This window comes from Mustela erminea, chromosome X (assembly GCF_009829155.1).
Source record: "Mustela erminea isolate mMusErm1 chromosome X, mMusErm1.Pri, whole genome shotgun sequence".
Classification (NCBI taxonomy): domain Eukaryota; kingdom Metazoa; phylum Chordata; class Mammalia; order Carnivora; family Mustelidae; genus Mustela; species Mustela erminea.
In genome coordinates, this window is record NC_045635.1 from 47,179,890 (window position 1) to 47,199,072 (window position 19,183).

Here is a 19,183-nt window from a genome sequence, read left to right on the forward strand (position 1 = left end):
TTTGGCTTCCCCATAGCTTGGTCATTGTCCCTTCCTGTGCTGCCCACATACAGGCTGGCCCAAATGCTCCTGAGGGCCCTTCCTGGCCTGAGTCATCTGCCACTCCTTTGTAGGTCTTCCTAATGTTGGGAAGAGCAGCCTGATCAATAGCCTGAAGCGCAGCCGTGCATGCAGTGTGGGAGCCGTTCCTGGCATCACCAAGTAAGCACCTCCCTGCTCCCCAGCTCCACAGCTCCTTGACTATACTGTTCCCCCGTTTATCATGTCCTCAGCCCCTGCCCTTCTTCTTATCTTGGCCCAGCCTCTGATTCTTCCCTGGGCACGGGAGTCTCACTAATAGTCCTCATTGATCTGGTACACCTCCTTGATCTGGTACAGCTCCTTGAAGTCTCTTAGCCAAGCAAGATGGGGCTATAGGTAAGCAACTCCACTTCCTGGATAGGGCAGCGGAGGCTCAGAGAATCAGGAGCTTGCTCACAGTCCTGCAGCTTAGTCACCAGTGGCAGGGACTAGAGGAGCATTAGTCCCAGGTCTATAGGCCCCAGAGCCCCTAGGCCCGCATCTCTCCATCTTCATCAGTGTGCTGTTTGCCCTTCGCCCCTCTCCCAGCTGTGTGCCTGGGACCTAGGGGATACCAGATACATCCCAGCTCATAAGTGCCTTGCAGTCTCTCTTAGCTCCTCTTCCCTGTCCTAGATTCATGCAGGAGGTCTATCTGGACAAGTTCATTCGGCTGCTGGATGCCCCAGGCATTGTCCCAGGACCGAACTCAGAGGTGGGCACCATCCTGCGCAACTGTGTCCACGTGCAGAAGTTGATAGACCCTGTGACCCCGGTAGAGACCATCCTCCAACGCTGTAACCTGGAGGAGGTACAGAAGACTCTTGCTCGTGCCTTGCTCAGCTCCAAGGGCCCTTCATTTTTCCTCATGTTTTATTTTTCATTCTCTCTTCACCAGATTTCCAACTATTATGGCATCTCTGGGTTCCAGACTACTGAGCACTTTCTGACTGCGGTGGCTCACCGCTTGGGGAAGAAAAAGAAGGGAGGCATATACAGTCAGGAGCAGGCAGCCAAAGCTGTTTTGGCTGACTGGGTGAGGTGAGGAGAAGGCTAGGGGTGAGGGTAGACATGTGGAGAGTCAGGTTCCACAAAGTGGGGAGGGTGCATCTCTGTTTATTGCAGTGGTGGGGCAGCCTGGCATCCTGTTTCCTGGGTCAGGGGAAGGCCAAAGCTCCAGATCATGTCCCCATTTGGAATTTGTGGCCAGTGACTATTCAGCAAGTCAGCTTCTTACTGTTTGGAAGCTACTGTGGGTTTTCCTTGTTCTTCATCGTTTATGACTTGGGAACTCATCCTCTCTTTGATTGGTCATTTGTTCTCTTAATGACATTGCCAGTTTCCTCCTATCTCCCAATGCAGCGGGAAGATCAGCTTCTATACACTCCCACCTGCCACTCACACTCTGCCTGCCCATCTCAGTGCTGAGATCATTAAGGAGATGACTGAAGTCTTTGACATTGAGGATACTGAGCAGGCCAATGAAGACACCATGGAATGTAAGTAGGGGCCAGTGGACTGGCCTGCCTGGTACTTTGCTTGCCCTAGGTGGGAGGCACATAGAAAGTTATTTAACCAACTCTAAGCTTAATGTTTTCTTCCACAAGGTGGAGAATTCTAACCTGGGCCATGTGGGTGGTTGTGGACTCTTGGTAGATAGGAAAGAAAGTCTGCAAAGTACTGTGTACACAGTGAGGTGCTCAGGAAATTTGAGGGTCCTTTCCCCATCTCTTGGGACCTGGAGTGGACTCCAAAACCCCTTCGCTGCTCTAAGCTTTGTCTCAGGTACTGCATGTCTATTCCTAGAGTTTTGTTCTCACCCCCCATTGGTGGGGAGGCACTGGAGTCACAGAAAGCTGGTATTTCCTGAATGGTGCATGGTCAGTGGCAGGCAGAGGTAGTATTTAAAGCAGCTCTTCTGCCCTGTAGTCTAAGACTGTCCCAGCCTGGAGTAGCTAAGTGGATAAAAGAATGGACTGCCTGGAGTTAAATTCAAGTTTTGTTTCCTGTTAGCTCTGTGATGCTGCATACATTACTTCATTTCTCCAAGTCTCAATGGCATCATCTATAAAATGGAGACAGTAGCACTCACCCAGTAAGATGGTCATGAAGATTAACTTAATATGTAAAAACACAGCAGTGCTGGCTTTGAGTGTGTGTTTGGTGAATATTAGTTGTTATTATGGTGATCACTTGCTGGGGTACAGAGATGTGGCTTTGAGAAACTCCTATAGGAAATTTGTTCTCTTCAGGTACTACCATCTGCGACTTTGGCTTATGGCTTCTCCTTCCTTCTCTACCCCACCTCAGAAAGGTGCCCTGTGCTCTCTGGGCCTGTCTGTGGACATACGGGCATTGGAAGTAGCCCTGGCTGGCCTGGCTTCTGGTTTCTCTTAAGGGCCACTAGCTTTCCTTCTCAGGGCCTTCTAGTGTCCTTAGATTACAGATGAGGACAAGAGGACTTGCCTGCTTCAGACTTTATTCCCCAGATGGCTTCTGGCAGGTCCATTCTCTTTCTGAATTTTACTTCTCTCTTCTACCATGTGGGTAGTTGGGATGAATTAGAGTGCGTGTTCCTATGATGATGCTTGACCCTGGTTGCATGTGAGGGCAAGAGGGGCTTCATCTCTGAGAACGTGCTTTGGCAAAAGATTGAGGTCTGGAAAATTGAGGAGAGGGAGAGGTTAATGAGAGTTTCCTAGGGGAGTTGGCCCTAGTGTTGGATCTTGAAGAGTGAGTAGGAATTAGAGGAAGGGGATGGGAACAAAGTTTAGAAGTAGGGGGGAGGATAGCATGGGCCCAGGGCAATGTGTACATTAATGGTTTGCAGTGGAGGCCAGCTCCAGGCAAGGGGCCAGAGGGAAGGGGAGAGAGGCCTCGTCCTCGGACAGAAACCCAGTGGCTGCTGTCTCAGGCCAGTATGTTTCAGGTATCCTCTGCTGTGACAGCAGCCCCATGTCATAGGCTTGTGGTATTCTTATTTTCTTGTTGAGGAAGCTAAGGCTCCAAGATCAGCTCCCAGCAGGCGAAAGCCCTATGGCAAGACCCATGTCTTTAATCCTTTGTCATGTGGCCTCCCATCAGGAATGAAGGAGCATTCTCTCCCAACTCCCTTGGGCAGTGTCCACATATCCTTTCCACTGAGGCCTGAACGGGTTGGTGGGGGCACTGGCAGGGGGCCTGGCAGCAGGGAGGAGTTAGGCTCTGACAGTGGTGTTGGTTGTTTTAAAGGCTTGGCCACTGGAGAAGCAGATGAACTGTTGGGTGACATGGACCCACTCGAAATGGAGATTAAGTGGCTCCATTCTCCGATGATGAAAATAGCAGATGCCATGGAAAATAAAACCACTGTGTACAAGGTACCCGTCCCCTTTCTTTTTTTTTTTTTAAAGATTTTATTTATTTATTTGACAGAGATCACAAGTAGGCAGAGAGGCAGGAGAGAGAGAGGAGGAAGCAGGCTCCCTGCTGAGCAGAGAGCCTGATGTGGGACTCGATCCCAGGACCCTGAGATCATGACCTGAGCCGAAGGCAGCGGCTTAACCCACTGAGCCACCCAGGCGCCCCCCGTCCCCTTTCTTCCTGGTAACCCTCTCCTCTACCCAGGGCTCTGGGGAGTAGTTGGTCCCTTCTGCCTGGCTTCTACAAGGTATGCCTGTAAGGGTGGGGAATGTAGGTCATTCATTCACTCCCCGTGGGCCCTGTGGGCATCAGGTGTGTGCATCCTTTACCAGGCAATGGCAGGTCCAAGGAGGAGGCATGCTCTCTCAAGTAGCTTTTCCATCCTGGCTCCAGCCTAGAAAACAGGTATCCCCGTTCAGTTGTTCAAGTTGCAAACCTAGGTACCCCTGACTCTTCCCTCCAGCTAGCATCCAGTATACCAGATGGTCAGTCAACAAGTCCTGTGGCTTCTCCCTCCTATGTCTGTTGAGAAGCTATCAGCTTCTTATAGTCCCTGCCATTTCTATAAGCCTAGTCCAAGTTTCTAACCCTTTCTCACCTCAACATATGTGCCATGGTTTCTAATTGCACAGTCTGGCCATGTCACCTCACCTGTCATGGCTCCGCAGTACCTCTGTGATCAAATCAAGTCAGTATGCCTGCTTATGATTCCTGGAGGCTTTTTCAGCTGCTTCTGCCAGTCTCCCTATCTATGCCCTTCAGGAGGTCACAGTTCAATAGGTTTTACATACAGACCTCTGCACTGTTACAGGAGACACGCAGACTAGGGGTGAGGGCAGAGGCTGGGAAAGCATGGATCCACGGGCCCTAACCTGTACTACTTGTGGGTCAGGGAAGTCTCCCTGAAGGCCTTGATCCTTGTGCTACTTCTTGGAGGCTGAGGAATTCTCTGGATGAGTCAGGCAGCGGCCCGTGGCCAGAAGCTTGGATGGTGCTTATGCTGAGACCCAAAGAGGAGAGAGAGTGGTGTTTTGGGGAAACGTTTGTACTATGGGGTGGTTGGAGTGACAGTGGAGGCAAGGAGAGATGAATCTGGAATCAGATCATAGCAGTCCTTGAGTTAGACCTTAAACCAGGGGTGTTAGGAAAACACTGACAATTGGTTGTTTTTTTCTGTCAAAGGGTTTTCTGTTTTTCCCCCATTTTGTTTATTTAAAATGTTTTTCATATTTTATATTTTTTATAAAAAAAGATACCTTTTGGAGCCTGGGTGGCTCAGTTGTTGAGCATCTGCCTTTGGCTCAGGTCATGGTCCCAGGGTCCTGGGATCAAGCCCCACATCGGGCTCCCTTAAAAAAAAAAAAAAAAAAAAAGATACCTTTTATTTATTTTTTGACTAGGTAGTATGTGTACGTGGTATAAAATTTAAAAGATACTAAAGTGGATACAGTGAAAAGTAACTTTCTCTTCTGCAGCTGTCTCCCAGCTGCCTTGTCCCCTCCTTGAAGGCACTCACTATTCACAGACTTGAATGTCTTTTTCATAGCTATTCTTTCTTTCATGCACATGCATATATACTTATACAGAGATAGATCTATTTTAATTCAAATAATAGCATGCTAGTTGTATTCAGCACTTTGCTTATTTCACTTACAAATTTATCTTGTAGATTGTGCCCCATGATTACTGAAGAGCCATCCTTTATTTTTGATGGTTCCACAATATCTGGAAGGCTTTCTTAAGCAAGGAAACGACATAGTCATCATGTATTAGAACACACACTCAGGGGGCTCCTGGGTGGCTTAGTCAGTTAAGCATCTGCCTGTGGCTCAGGTCATGATCCTGGGGTCCTGGGATAGCGTTCTATATCAGGCTTCCTTTCCCTCTATCCTCCTCCCCCTCCCCCCAGACTCATGCTTGCTCTCTCTCTGTCTCTCAAATAAATAAATAAATAAATAAATAAATAAAATCTTAAAAAAAAAAAGGCACTTTCACTCTGGCAGCCACAGTAAAAATCAGGTTGGGAAGAAAGGGACTGGGGTGGAGGTGGGGGGGTGCATAGGAAGGAAACTGTCACCCTATATTCTGTGCAAGATGATGAAGCCTGCAGTGTGGTGGTGACATGCCATTCTCATTCTCATAGTTTTCAAGATTCCCCTGGTGCTTACAGGAAAACCAGTGTAAAGTTGTGTGCTTAAGTCTGTCTGGTAGTATTTCTCAGTGATCCCATAAGCCCCAGAGCATACCGTTTTTCCTTAGGGACCTAGAGTAGTTCCCCGCTCTATGCTATAGGTTCCAGACTCAGGTTCAGGGAACCTGAGCAGGGCCACTTCCTTGTACAACTCTGAGAGATAACCATTTAGGTGTGCCATATTGTGAATGGTGCTCTCTGCTGCAGCCCCAGAGTTGTATAGTGTGGTAGCCTTGCCTTTTCCCCATCATAGTGTAATGAGTAGCCATACATTAGTATAAGCCTCACTGCTAGGGTTCTTACTTATTCCTGTTTGCTAGCTCTGTGACCTTAGGTGCTTTGTTTGTCATAGCACTGTTGCAGAAGTAATGAGTTTGTATATGTGTCCATATATATGGACACCGTGAACTTTCTATCAATGTTTGCTTTTACCATCCATGTGTACCCACATGTACTCCAGCCAGACAGGCACCCTTTTGCATGCCCAGCTATTTTCTGTGCTTTTCCATTGTTCATGGTCAGGAATGACCTTCCCATCAGTAGAAGCATATTGATCACCGCCTTCTCTAAAACCTCTGCCACTTAACGCTGTGTCTTTCTGGTGTGCACTTAACAAACTCTAACTTGGTTTGTGGTATTGGTTGGTTGTATCCTCTTTAGACTGGTTGCTTCTCAAAGATGGGACTGCATTTGACTCGTTTCTCCATTTCCCCACATAGAGCTGGGCACAGAATAGGCATCAGAAAATACTATCATGAGACACTACATCAAAAACTAATGATGCACTGTATGGTGACTAACATAACAATAAAATTATAAATAAGTAAATAAATTTACTCAATGAGAGAAAAATGGAAAATACTTTTAAATTGAGTAAGACTTTGTAGGGTCACTTGAGAAAAGGATAATACCAACCGTCATTGATCAAGTAACCCTGCTTCTTTACTTTATTCTTGCAAAAGCCATGTAAGCTACCCATTGTCTACCCCATTTGACAGATGAGCCAGCTACAGCTGAGAAATTAACTAAGCACCTTCTAGTTGGTGATGGAGCCACACTTGGAGCTTAGTTCTGTGTGGCTCTAGGCTTCCTATTCTTAACCAAACCTGTCTCCTCTGCAGAAGTCTTGGCGGTACTCTAGGGGCCCAGACCTAACTGTTGTCCTCTCTCTCTCCAGATTGGAGATCTCACTGGGTATTGCACCAATCCGAACCGACATCAGATGGGGTGGGCGAAACGCAATGTGGATCACTACCCCAGGAAGAGTAGCACAGTGGACATTTGCCCTGTGGACCGCCGCCCAGTGCTGCAGAGGATCATGGAGACCGATCCCCTGCAGCAGGGCCAGGCTCTTGCTTCTGCCCTGAAGAATAAGAAGAAGATGCAGAAGCGTACCGGTGGGGACATCTGATCATACCCCTCCTTCGCATGCTCCAAAAAGCGCCCACTTGGGCCCGATTAGGAGCTCCTGAATGTGTCCAGTGCCAGGCTAACCCTAGTTAAGGGACAGGGATGGGTTAGGGGACTCACCTACTAGCATAGTGGTTCTCAGACTTTACTCATTATTAGAATTGCCTAGATGGCTTGTTAAAACACAGAGTTCTGAGCACCCCCCCCCCCCGAGTTTCTGATTGAGTATGTTGGCCATTGGGCCCAAGAATTTGTGTTGCTAACTGGTTCCTGATTGATGCTGATTTGCTTTTCTGGGAACCATACTTGGAGAACCATTGGCCTAGTCTATGTGTCAAATAGCCACCATTTATTTCTTAGCTGCTTTCTCTATGTTGGGAAGCTTACGGGTTCTATGTTATGTTTACTATATCCTTAGGTGATATACTCAAAATTCAAAAGGTACAAAGGGATATACAGCAAAATGTTTTTCTCCTCCCAATCTCCCAGTCATCTAGACCTCTTCACAGAGTGACCAGTTAATTTCTTCTATCTCATTTCTGAGATAGGTACACAGGCAAATATCTCTATATCTATATTTTTTGTCCTCTGTTTCTATGCAAACACTAGTCACCTGAACATACAGTTTTGCCACATCATGTTTCCATTTAATGGCAGTTCACAAAAGAACTTCCTCCTTCATTTTAATGGTGGTCTGTTGTGTAGTTGGCTAACTTAGGTCTTCATGTTCCACTAATCTTTAACTCACTGCAAGTATTATCCCCATTTGGTATGTGAGAAAACTGTGGCCCAGAGACATTAATTGACACACTCAAGGTAAAACAACTGCTATTTAATGGAGCCAAAATGTAAACGTAGCATTGACCACAGAAGTCCAATTCTTTGCCCTTGGCCTGGTTTCACACTGAGTACTGGAAATCCAGAGATGAATTACCCTTGAACTCCTGGTCTTGCTATAAGAGAGTGAGGAGGAAATAAGAAAACAGACATTGGCAACACGGAGTATTCACAGACACAGAAAGCAGAGTGAGGAAACCTAACTCATCCTGGTGAACCTAACCTGGATTGTGGTGGGGTAGGGGTGATCAGAGAGGGCTTCCTGGAGGAGGTTATGTCTGAGGGGAACCCTGAGGGACAGTAGGGTATGGCTAGAGGATGGGAGGTGAGCATTTAGGCTTAAAGTCCCTACTTCCATGCTGCCCCTTTGCTATGAGAGCTTTAAGGGTAATGACAGAGTGCTAAGTTCAACGCAGTAAAAGAAAATTGCTGTTTGGATACTAGGAAGGGATAAAAATACTTGGGAGACCAGTGAGTCTGACACTCTGATATAGAAGCTATATTGGGGTGAGCATTTCACAGGTAGGCAGATGGGTCTACCTGTGAGATTGCATGCTGGCTGCTAATACCCCCCACCCAGTTGTTTTGTTGTTTGGTCTTGGGAGTAAGTGAGCCAGTTTGGGAGTTTGATATAGACCAGGGTAGCTCTAGGCCAGCTCCTGTGGGCGTTCTGTTGGCAAGCCAGCCACCAAGTGACTACCTGTATTTCTCCATCTGCAGATAAACTCGCCAGCAAGTTGTCTGATTCCATGATGTCTGTCCTCGACCTCTCTGGCAACACTGATGACTGATCAACTAGTCTCACCCCCTCTTGTCCCTCCAAGCACCAGTTCCAGTGGGATGGGGGAATACAGATGGAATGGTGTGCGTCTCCCTGAAATACCTGCATATTAAAAAAAAACCTCTTCATCCACCATGCCCCTTCTCACTGTCCCTTTCATTGTTCAAAGAAAAAAAGAGTTCAGAGTCACTGGACTAGCAAACCCCATATCCTTTATTTAACCCCTACTCTGTTTTACAAGAGAAATAAAATTACCATCAGATCCCTGATGCTAACGATTTGTCCCTCATCCTGTAGGTTGGTCTGGTTTGAGGAGTAACTCTCACAAAACCGTCTTGGACAGTTAAATGTACAACTAGAGGCGAGGCTGCTGGTAGACCTGGGTGGGGGGATTCCCTGGCAGGGTGATTATTTCTTTATCAGTGTGCAACAGATCTCAGTGGCAAGACATTCCTGTGATGGGCTGTAGGCTATACATCTTCCACCAAGTCTGCAGGTCCCCATCTGGGTGGCAGTGATGGTAGGGGGAATAGTGATGAGCCTTGTCTCTAAAAGGGCCTGGGGCAGGGATAGAGGGAAGAAAACAAGGCTGGCTGGTTGTTGTAAGTGCTACGGTGTTTGCATGAAAGGAAAACAAGGTGTGTGTTGGTATTGTGGCTAGATGTGTTAGGGGCAAATCATACCTTGGGGCATTTTTAGGCACATTGGGTTGGAGGAGCCCTTGAACTGAAGCACTCTGGCTGGGCCCCACCCTTCCATGACCACTTCTCATCCAGGACCAGTGTTTGAATTCCATGATTCAGAAGGGTTCTGGTACCATTTATTCACAGCCTACATCCTCAAGGGAACTTCTGTATTGGGGTGCGTTAGCTGACATAATCTAACTGAAACTGAGCACATTTGAAGGGAGTGGCTGTTAGATCACTTTACTCTTTCCCCCTACTCCAAACGTCCACATCATCTTACTCTTTACTCATGATGTCACTGCTAATTTACCTATTCAATTTTTAAAAAGACTTTATTTGTCAGAGAGAGCACAGGCACAAGCAGGGGGAGCGGCAAGCAAAGGAAGAAGCAGGTTCCCTGTTGAGCAAGGATCCCAATGCAGGACTGGATCCCAGGACTCTGGGATTATGACCTGAGCTAAAAGCAGATGCTTCTGTCTGAGCAACCCAGGTGTTCTACCTGTTCAAATTCTAAAATCAGAACCACATGATGGACTGGAGCACTTGGCTGCAGGCTGATTGGCAGGGAAGTGCAGCCCACTCCTGCATTCTATGGCAGCCAAAGAAGAGAATTAAGTACTACTTGAGCACAAATTGCACCAAACCCCAAAAACCTGTTAGCTCCTTTAACCCTCAATACAGTTCTCCCAGGGATTAGTTTCCCCATATGAAAGACAAACAGGCTCAGGAAGCTGTTTGGACATAACCAAAACATTAAATGTTGGTACCAGGATTGGAACCCAGATGTGATAAAAAGCTATGTGCAGATTCTTTCCTCTGCATTGTACTGTCACCTTAACATTGATTAAGCACCTACTGTGTGCCAGCCTCTATTATCAAGCCCTTTAAATACACTCTTTTTTCAGTTTTTTTCACATTTAATTTCATTTTATTGTCAACTAAATCCCTTAATTCTTATACTGCTATTCCCACACCTCCACTGTTCATGATGGTATAGTTTTCTTATTTTTTGAATTTTTTAAATTTATTTTTTCAGTGTTCCCAGATTCATTGGTTATGCACCACACCCAGTGCTCCATGAAATACATGCCCTCCTTAATACCCACCATCAGGCTCACCCATGCCCCCACCCCCCCACCCCTCCAAAAACCCTTAGTTTGTTTCTTAGAGTCTATAGTCTCTCATGGTTCATCTCCCCCTCCTATTTCCCCCAATCCACTTTTCCTTTCCTGCTCCAAATGTCCTCCTGCTATTCCTTACGTTCCACAAGTGAAATCCTATGATAATTGACTTTCTCGGCTTGACTTATTTCACTCAGCATAATCTCCTCCAGTCCCATCCATGTTGATACAAAAGTAGGGTATTCATCCTTTCTGATGGAGGCAAAATACTCCATTGTATATATGAACCATATCCTCTTTATCCACTCATCTGTTGAAGGGTATCTTGGCTCTTTCCACAGTTTGGCGATTGTGGCCATTGCTGCTATGAACATTGGTGTATAGATGGCCCTTCTCATTACATCTGTATCTTTGTATATACCCAGTAGTGCAATTGCGGGGTACTAGGGTAGCTCTATTTTTAATTTCTTAAGGAACCTCCACACTTTTCCAAAGTGGCCACACCAACTTGCATTCCCACCAACAGTGTAAGAGGGTTCCCCTTACTCCACATCCTCTCCCAACGCACGTTGTTTACTGTCTTGTTAATTTTTGTGATGCTAACTGGGGTAAGGTGGTATCTCAGTGTGGTTTTGATTTGAATTTCCCTGATGGCTAGTGATGATGAACATTTTTTCATGTGTCAGATAGCCATTTGTATGTCTTCTTTGGAGAAGTGTCTGTTCATGTCTTCTGCCCATTTTTTGATGTGATTATTTGTTTTTTGTGTGTTGAATTTGAGGAGTTCTTTATAGGTCTTGACTATCAGCCTTTAGTCTGTAGCGTCATTTGCGAATATCTTCTCCCATTCCGTGGGTTGCCTCTTTGTGTTTCCTTTGCTGTGAAGCAGCTTTTGATCTTGATGACATCCCATTTTTGCTTCTGTTTCCTTTGACTTTGGAGACATATATTTTTTTTAAGATTTTATTTATTTGACAGAGAGAGATCACAAGTAGGCAGAGAGGCAGGGAGAGGGAGAAGCAGGCTCCCTGCTGAGCAGACAGCCTGATGTGGGGCTCGATACCAGGACCCTGAGACCATGACCTGAGCAGAAGGCAGAGGCTTTAACCCACTGAGCCACCCAGGCGCCCCTGGAGACATATCTTGAAAGAAGTTGCTGTGACCGATGTCAGAGAGGTTACTGCCTATGTTCTCCTCTAGGATTTCAATAGATTCCTGCCTCATGTTGAGGTCTTTTACCCTTTTTGAGTTTATCTTTGTGTATGGTATAAGAGAATGGTCTAGTTTCATTCTTCTATACATAGCTGTCCAATTTTCCCAGCACCATTTATTGAAGAGAGTGTCTTTTATCCACTGTATATTTTTTCCTGCTTTGTCGAAGATTATTTGACCGTAGAGTTGAGGGTCCAAATCTGGACTCTATACTCTGTTCCACTGATCTATGTATCTGTTTTTGTGCCAGTACCATGCTGTCTTGGTCAAGATCACAGCTTTGTTGTGAAGTTTGAAATCAAGCAATGTGATGCCCCCAGTTTTGTTTTTCTTTTTCAACACTTCCTTAGCAATTCAGGATCTTTTCTGGTTCCATACAAATTTTAGGATTGTTTGTTCCACCACTTTGAAGAATGCCGGTGGAATTTTGATAAGGATAGCATTGAAAGTGTAGATTGCTCTGGGCAGTATAGACATTTTAATAATGTTTATTCTTCTGATCCAGGACTATGGAATGCTTTTCCATCTTTTTGTGTCCTCTTCAATTTCTTTTCATAAGTGTTCTGTAGTTCCTCGAGTACAGATCCTTTATCTCTTTGGTTAGGTTTATTCGCAGGTATCTTATGGTTCTTCGTGCCATAGTAAATGGAATTGATTCTCTAATTACCCTTTCTGTATTTTCATTGTTAATGTATAAGAAAGCAACTGATTTCTGTGCATTGATTTTATATCCTGCCACACTACTGAATTGCTGTATGAGTTCTAGTAGTTTGGGGGTGGAGTATTTTGGGTTTTCCATATAAAGTATGTTGTCTGCGAAGAGAGAGTTTTACTTCTTCACCAATTTGAATACCTTTTATTTATTTATTTTTGTTGTTGTTGTCTGATTGCTGTCGCTAGGACTTCTAGTACAATGTTGAACAACAGTGGTGAATGGTGCAGGGTTGCAGACTGGACAAAACAAGAGGATCTGTCCATATGCTTTCTATAAGAGACACATTTGGAACCCAAAGATACATCCAGAGTGAAAGTGAAGGGATGGAGAATCATCTTTCATGCCAGTGGGCCTCAAAAGAAAGCTGGGGTAGCAATTCTCGTATCGGATAAATTAGATTTTAAGCTAAAGGGGCACCTGGGTGGCTCAGTGGGTTAAAGCCTCTGCCTTCGGCTCAGATCATGATCCCAGGGTCCTGGGATTGAGCCCTGCATCCGGCTCTCTGCTCAGCATGAAGCCTGCTTCCCTTCCTCTCTTCCTACCTGCCTCTCTGCCTACTTGTGATCTCTGTCTGTCAAATAAATAAATAAAGTCTTTAAAAAAAGATTTTAAGCTAAAGACTGTAGTCAGAGATACAGGAGGGCATTACATCATTCTTAAAGGGTCTATCCACCAAGAAGATCTAACAATTGTAAATATGTCCTCAATATGGGAGCAGCCAACTACATAAGCTAACTGTTAAATCAAAATAAAGAGTCATATTGATATGAATTCATTAATTGTGGGGGATCTTAACATGCCAGTCTCAGTAATAGATCATCGAAGCAGAAAATCAATAAAGAAACAAGAGCTTTGAATGACACATTGGAGCAGATGTACCTCATACATATTTACAGAACATTCCACCCTAAAACAACAATACTCATTCTTCTCGAGTGCACATGGAACTGTCTCCAGAATAGACCACATACTAGGTCACAAATCAAGGCTCAACTGATACCAAAATATTGAGATTATTCTCTGGGCGTTCTCAGAGCACAATGCTTTGAAACTGGAACTCAACCACAAGAGAAAGTTTGGAAGGAATTCAAACACTTGGAAGCTAAAGACCATCCTGCTCAAGAATGTTTGGATCAACCAGGAAATCAAAGAACTTAAACAATTCATGGAAACCAATGAGAAGGAAGATACATTGGTCCAAAACGTATGGGATATAGCAAGGGCGGTCCTAACGGGGAAATACATAGCCATCCAATCCTCGCTCAAAAAAATTGAAAAATCCCAAATACAACAACTCTCTTTATACCTTAAAGGACTGAAAAATCAATGACAAATTTAGCCAACCCCACGCACAAGAAGGGGAATAATCAAGATCAGAGTATAGATCAATGAGTTAGAAACTTGAGATACAGTAGAACACATCGACGAAACTAGAAGCTGGTTCTTTGAAAGAATCAGTAAGATCGATAAAACACTGGCCAAACTAATCCAAAAGAAAAGAGAGAGGACCCAAATTAATAAAATTATGAATGAAAGGGCAGAGATCACCACCAACACCAAGGAAATAGAAACAATCATCAGAAATTATTATGCCAATAAGTTAAGCAACCTAGAAGAAATGGATGCATTCCTGGGAACCTATAAACTTCCAAGACTGAAACGTGAAGAAATTGACAACCTGAATAGGCCAATATCTAGTAACAAGATTGAAGACATGATCAAAAACCTCCCAAAAAACAAGAGCCCAGGATCTGATGGATTCAGATGTTTGAATGTTTACATTCAAAGAAGAAATAATACCTATTCTCCCAAAGCTGTTTCAAAGAAACAGAAACAGAAGGAAAACTTCTGTACTCTTTTTTTGAAGACAGCATTACCCTGGTCCCCAAACCAGGCAAAGACCCCATCAAAAAGGAGAATTTCAGACCAATATCCCTGATGAATATGGATGCCAAGATTCTCAACAGGATCCTAGCTAGTAGGATCCAACAGTACATTAAAAAGATTATCCACCATGACCAGGTGGGTTTGATCCCTGGGATGCAAGGGTGGTTCAACATTCTCAAATCAATCAATGTGATAGAACAAATCAATAAGAGAGAAGAACCACCTGGTCCTCTCAACTAATGCAGAAAAAGCATTTTGGGTATCTCTTATATAAGTTTTATGTGTCCTGCTGTTGTGTTTGAACCATGTTTCCCTTCAGTTTAGTTGCCTGACATGTTCTTCTTTGAGTGTTGTGAGCAGGCTTTGGTCCTTGTGCAGTTAAGGGCCCAGTGTGGGGCCACCTTGGACTTGTAGTTGGGTCAGACCAGATGCCTGCCCTCAACTGATTTATTAGGATTGCAGTTGGGTTGAACTGCAGGGTCATTTCTGTGTTGGCCCCTGAGATGATTTTGTTGGTTGGAGAGGGAATGTGGTCAGACCTGATATCTGCCTCCAGTTGTCAGTGCTGTGGTAACCCTGAATTATAGGGCTCTCTCCTCGTGTTGGTTCTGTGCGGTTTTATTTGGTGGGTGGGGTCAGCAGTCAGATCAGATGTCTTCCCCTAGCTCACTGCTGGGGCTGCAGGTGAACGTATGTGTGGTTATCTTCCTTTCCTCCAGGGACAAGAGTGAAATTACAATTGTACTGATCACTGTTGGGGCTGCTTGCAGAATGAAGATTTTGAGGGACTTTTGAGGGACTCCTGTTGAATGGGGTGGGTTGGATAGGGAAGATTAAGCAGGAAAACACGGGAGCAAGGTGTGCTATATTAGCAAGCTTTATTGAAAATGTTTGTGGTGTGTACCATAGGTGTTCCGGTATCTAAGCTGAGGGTAGGAGGAGAAATGATACCCTCTAGGTCTTTTGTTTTTGGAGAAGTTTCCTAAAGATCCCTGCCCCTCCAGTGCATATTATGATATTAGTAAATAGATATCATTCTCATGTGCCCCAGGTGCTTTTCAACCTTCTGCTTCTCTGCTGTGTCTTGGTGGGGATGAATGTTATCCCACCTCTTTAGGTTGGGACACTCAGTTCCATATTGTCCTCTGGCTCTCCTGGGGTCAAACTTGATAATATTTAATGTTCCTGGTGTTATGCTCCACTAACTGTAAAAATCATGGTGTTAAAGTCCTCTAGTTTTCAATGACAAATGTTATGGGGACTCATCTACCCAGTGCAGGTCCACCATGTCTAGGGGGCCTGGTGTGGGGTCTGTAATTCTCCCTTCTCCATGCTTGTGGTGTCCCTCTCATTCGTGGTTAGTTTTGGCTGTAGTTTGGTTCCCAACTGGGACTCTGTCCTTGCTACCATTTTCAATGTGACCTCTTCTCTATGATTAACCATGAATCTATTCAGCCAGGCTTTGGTTCATTTTCTGTGTTAGTTGTACTTATGTGGTTGTTATCTAGATGTGGTGAGCTTAGGGTCATCATCCTTTGCTACCTTCCCAGACTCCCTCTTATAATATCTTCTTGATAAATTTATTTTTTAATCAATATATATTGTTCTTCTTTGCCTCTTATAAGTTTTTAAATTTAAATTCAATTTAGTATACACACACACATTATTACTAGTTTCAGGGGTAGAATTTAGTGATTCTTCAGTTGCATATAACACCTAGTGCTCATTACATCTCCTTAATGTCCATCACCCAGTTACCTCCCCTCCAGGAACCCTCAGTTTGTTTCCTAGAGTTCATTGTCACTTTTGGTTTGCCTCCCTCTCTGTTTTCATTTCATTTTATTTTTCTTTCCATTACCCTATGTTCATCTGTTTCATCTTTTAAATTCTACATATGAGTGAAATCATAGGTATTTGTGTTTCTCTGACTGACTTATTTCACTTAGAAGAGTACCCTCTAGTTCCATCCATATCCTTCCAAATGGCAAGATTTCATTCCTTTTGATAGCTGAGTAATACTCCATTGTTTATCTATATATACCACGATGTTATCCATTTATCTGCCAATGTATGTCTGGACTGATTCCACAGTTTGGCTCTTGTGGACATTGCTGTTATAAACATTGAAGTGCATGTGCCCCTTTGAATCACAATTTCTGTATCTTTTGAATAAATAACTAGAAGTGCAATTGCTAGGTCATAGGGTCTTTTTTACTTTTTGAGGTACCTCCATACTATTTTCTACAGTGGCTGCACCACTTTGCATTCCTACCATCAGTGTAAGAGTGTTCCCCTTTCTCCATATCCTCACCAACATCTGTTGTTTCCTGTGCTGTTAATTTTAGCCATTCTAATGGGTATGTGGTGGTATCTCATTGTGGTTTTGATTTATATTTCCTTGATGCCAATGATGGTGAGTATTTTTTTCATGTGTCTGTTGGCCATTTGTATGTCTTCTTTGAGGAAATGTCTGTTCATGTCTTCCACCCATTTCTTGACTGGACTTTTTGTTATTTGAATATTGAGTTCAATAAGTTCTTTATAAGTTTTGGATACTAGTCCCTTATATGATTTATCATTTGCAAGTATCTTCTCCCATTCCTTAGGTTGCCTTTTAGTATTGTTGGTTTCCTTTGCCGTGCAGAAGAATTTTATCTTTTTTTTTTAAATTTTTTTTCAGTGTTCCAAGATTCATTGATGAGGTCCCAATAATTCATTTTTGCTCTTGTTTCTTTTGCCTTTAGAGATGTGCCTAGAAAGAAGTTGCTGCAGCTGAGGCCAAAGAGTTGCTGCCTGTGTTCTCCTCTAGCATTTTGGTGGATTCCTGTCTCACATTGAGGTCTTTCATCCATTTTGAATTTATTTTTGTGTATGGTCTAAGAAAGTGGTCCAATTGCATTGTTTTGCGTGTGGCTGTCCAATTTTCCCAACACCATTTGTTGAAAAGACTTTTTCTGTTGGATATTTTTTACTACTTTGTCAAAGATTAGTTGACCATAGAGTTGAGGATCCATTTCTGGGTTCTCTATTCTGTTCCATTGATCTATGTGTCTGTTTTTGTGCCAGTACCTTACTGTCTTGATTATAGCTTTGTAATAGACCTTGAAGCCCAGAATTGTGATGCCTCCAGATTTGGTTTTCTTTTTCAACATTCCTTTGTCTATTTGGGGTCTTTTCTGAATCCATACAAATTTCAAGATTGTTTGTTCTAGCTCTGTAAAAAATACTGACAGTATTTTTTTGGGATTTCATATAATGTATAGATTGCTTTGGGTAGCATAGATATTTTAAAAATATTTTTTCTTCTATTCCAAGATCATGGAATGTTTTCCTATTTTTGTGTGTCTTCCTCACTTTCTTCCATAAGTGTTCTATAGTTTTCAGAGTACAGATCCTTTACCTCTTTGGTTAGGTTTTTTTCCTAGGTATCTTATGGGTTTTGGTATAATTATAACTGGGATCAATTCCTTGATTTCTCTTTCTTCTGTTTCATTATTAGTGTATAGAAATGCAACTGCCTTCTCAGCACTGATTTTATATCATGTGAATTGCGGAATTCATGTTATTACTTGTTTTGGTCTCCATGGGTTCTTGTTGAAAAATCAGCTGTTAAACTTTTGAGAATTCATTTTATGTGACTAGTCTTACTGCTTTCAAGATTCTGTTTTTGTCTTTCAGCAATTTGATTATAATGTATTTTGGTGTCGATATCTTTGGATGGGTCCTATTGGAGTTAGAGCTTCTTAAATTCATAGATTCATGTCTTTCCTGAAGTTTGGGAAGTTTTTGGTCATCATTCCTTCAAATATTCTTTTTTTCTCTCTTCTTCTGAGATTCCTATGTCTATGTAAATCAGATTATTGGTGAGACCTTTCTTGTTTCTTGAGAAAGGCTTGTATCGCTATATATTTTCCTCTCAGGATGGCCTTTGCTGTGTCCCACAGATTTTGAACTGTTGTGTTTTCACTATCATTTGTTTCCTTGATATTTTTCAATTCTTCCTTAATTACCTAGTTGACACATTCATTCTTTAGAAGGATGTTCTTTAGTCTCCATGTGTTTGGGTTCTTTCCAACTTTCCTCTTGTGATTGTGTTCTAGCTTCAGAGCATTGTGGTCTGAACATATGCAGAGAATGATCCTAATCTTTTGATACCGGTTGGGACCTGATTTATGACCCAGGATGTGATCTATTCTGGAGAATGTTCCATGTGTACTCCAGAAGAATGTATATTCTGTTGCTTTGCGATGGAATGTTCTGAATATATCTGTGATGTCCATCTTTTCCAGTGTATCATTTAAAGCCTTTATTTCCTTGTTGATCTTTTGCTTGGATGATCTGTCCTTTTCAGTGAGGGGGGTGTTAAAGTCCCCTACTATTATTGTAGTATTGTTGATGTGTTTCTTTGATTTTGTTATTAATTGGTTTATATAATTGGCTGCTCCCATGGTAGGGGCATAGATATTTAAACTTGTTAGATCTTCTTGTTGGGCAGACCCTTTGAGTATGATATAGTGTCCTTTCTCATCTCTTATTATAGTCTTTGGCTTAAAATGTAATTGATCTGATGTGAGGATTGCCACCCCAGCTTTCTTTTGATGTCCATTAGCATGGTAAAATGCCCCCCCCCCTCGATTTACATCTGGAGGTGTCTTTGGGTCTAAGATGAGTTTCTTGTAGAGAACATATTGATGGGTCTTTTTTTTTTAATCCATTATGATACTCTGTGTCTTTTGACTGGGGCATTTAACCCATTTACATTAAGGGTAACTATTGAGACAGATGAATTTATTGCCATTGTATTGCCTGTAGGGTGACTGTTTCTGTATATTGTCTCTGTTCCTTTCTGTTCTTCTACTTTTAGGGTTTCTCTTTGCTTAG

General features: G+C 43.3%; 1 protein-coding gene across 4 annotated transcripts in view; it reads left to right on the forward strand.

Moving 5' to 3' along the window:
- The window catches only part of GNL3L (G protein nucleolar 3 like), a 59,400-nt gene extending 50,444 nt beyond the window's left edge, over nucleotides 1–8,956 (forward strand). For all 4 annotated transcript variants that reach the window (XM_032331825.1, XM_032331826.1, XM_032331824.1 and 1 more), the window contains 7 exons: nucleotides 114–201; nucleotides 697–871; nucleotides 959–1,101; nucleotides 1,423–1,559; nucleotides 3,292–3,419; nucleotides 6,831–7,050; nucleotides 8,621–8,956. In XM_032331825.1, coding sequence (XP_032187716.1) covers nucleotides 114–201; nucleotides 697–871; nucleotides 959–1,101; nucleotides 1,423–1,559; nucleotides 3,292–3,419; nucleotides 6,831–7,050; nucleotides 8,621–8,691 — 962 coding nt within the window. In that variant the 3' untranslated portion in view covers nucleotides 8,692–8,956. The remainder of the gene's footprint in view (nucleotides 1–113; nucleotides 202–696; nucleotides 872–958; nucleotides 1,102–1,422; nucleotides 1,560–3,291; nucleotides 3,420–6,830; nucleotides 7,051–8,620) is intronic.
- Nucleotides 8,957–19,183: the final 10,227 nt, after the last annotated feature.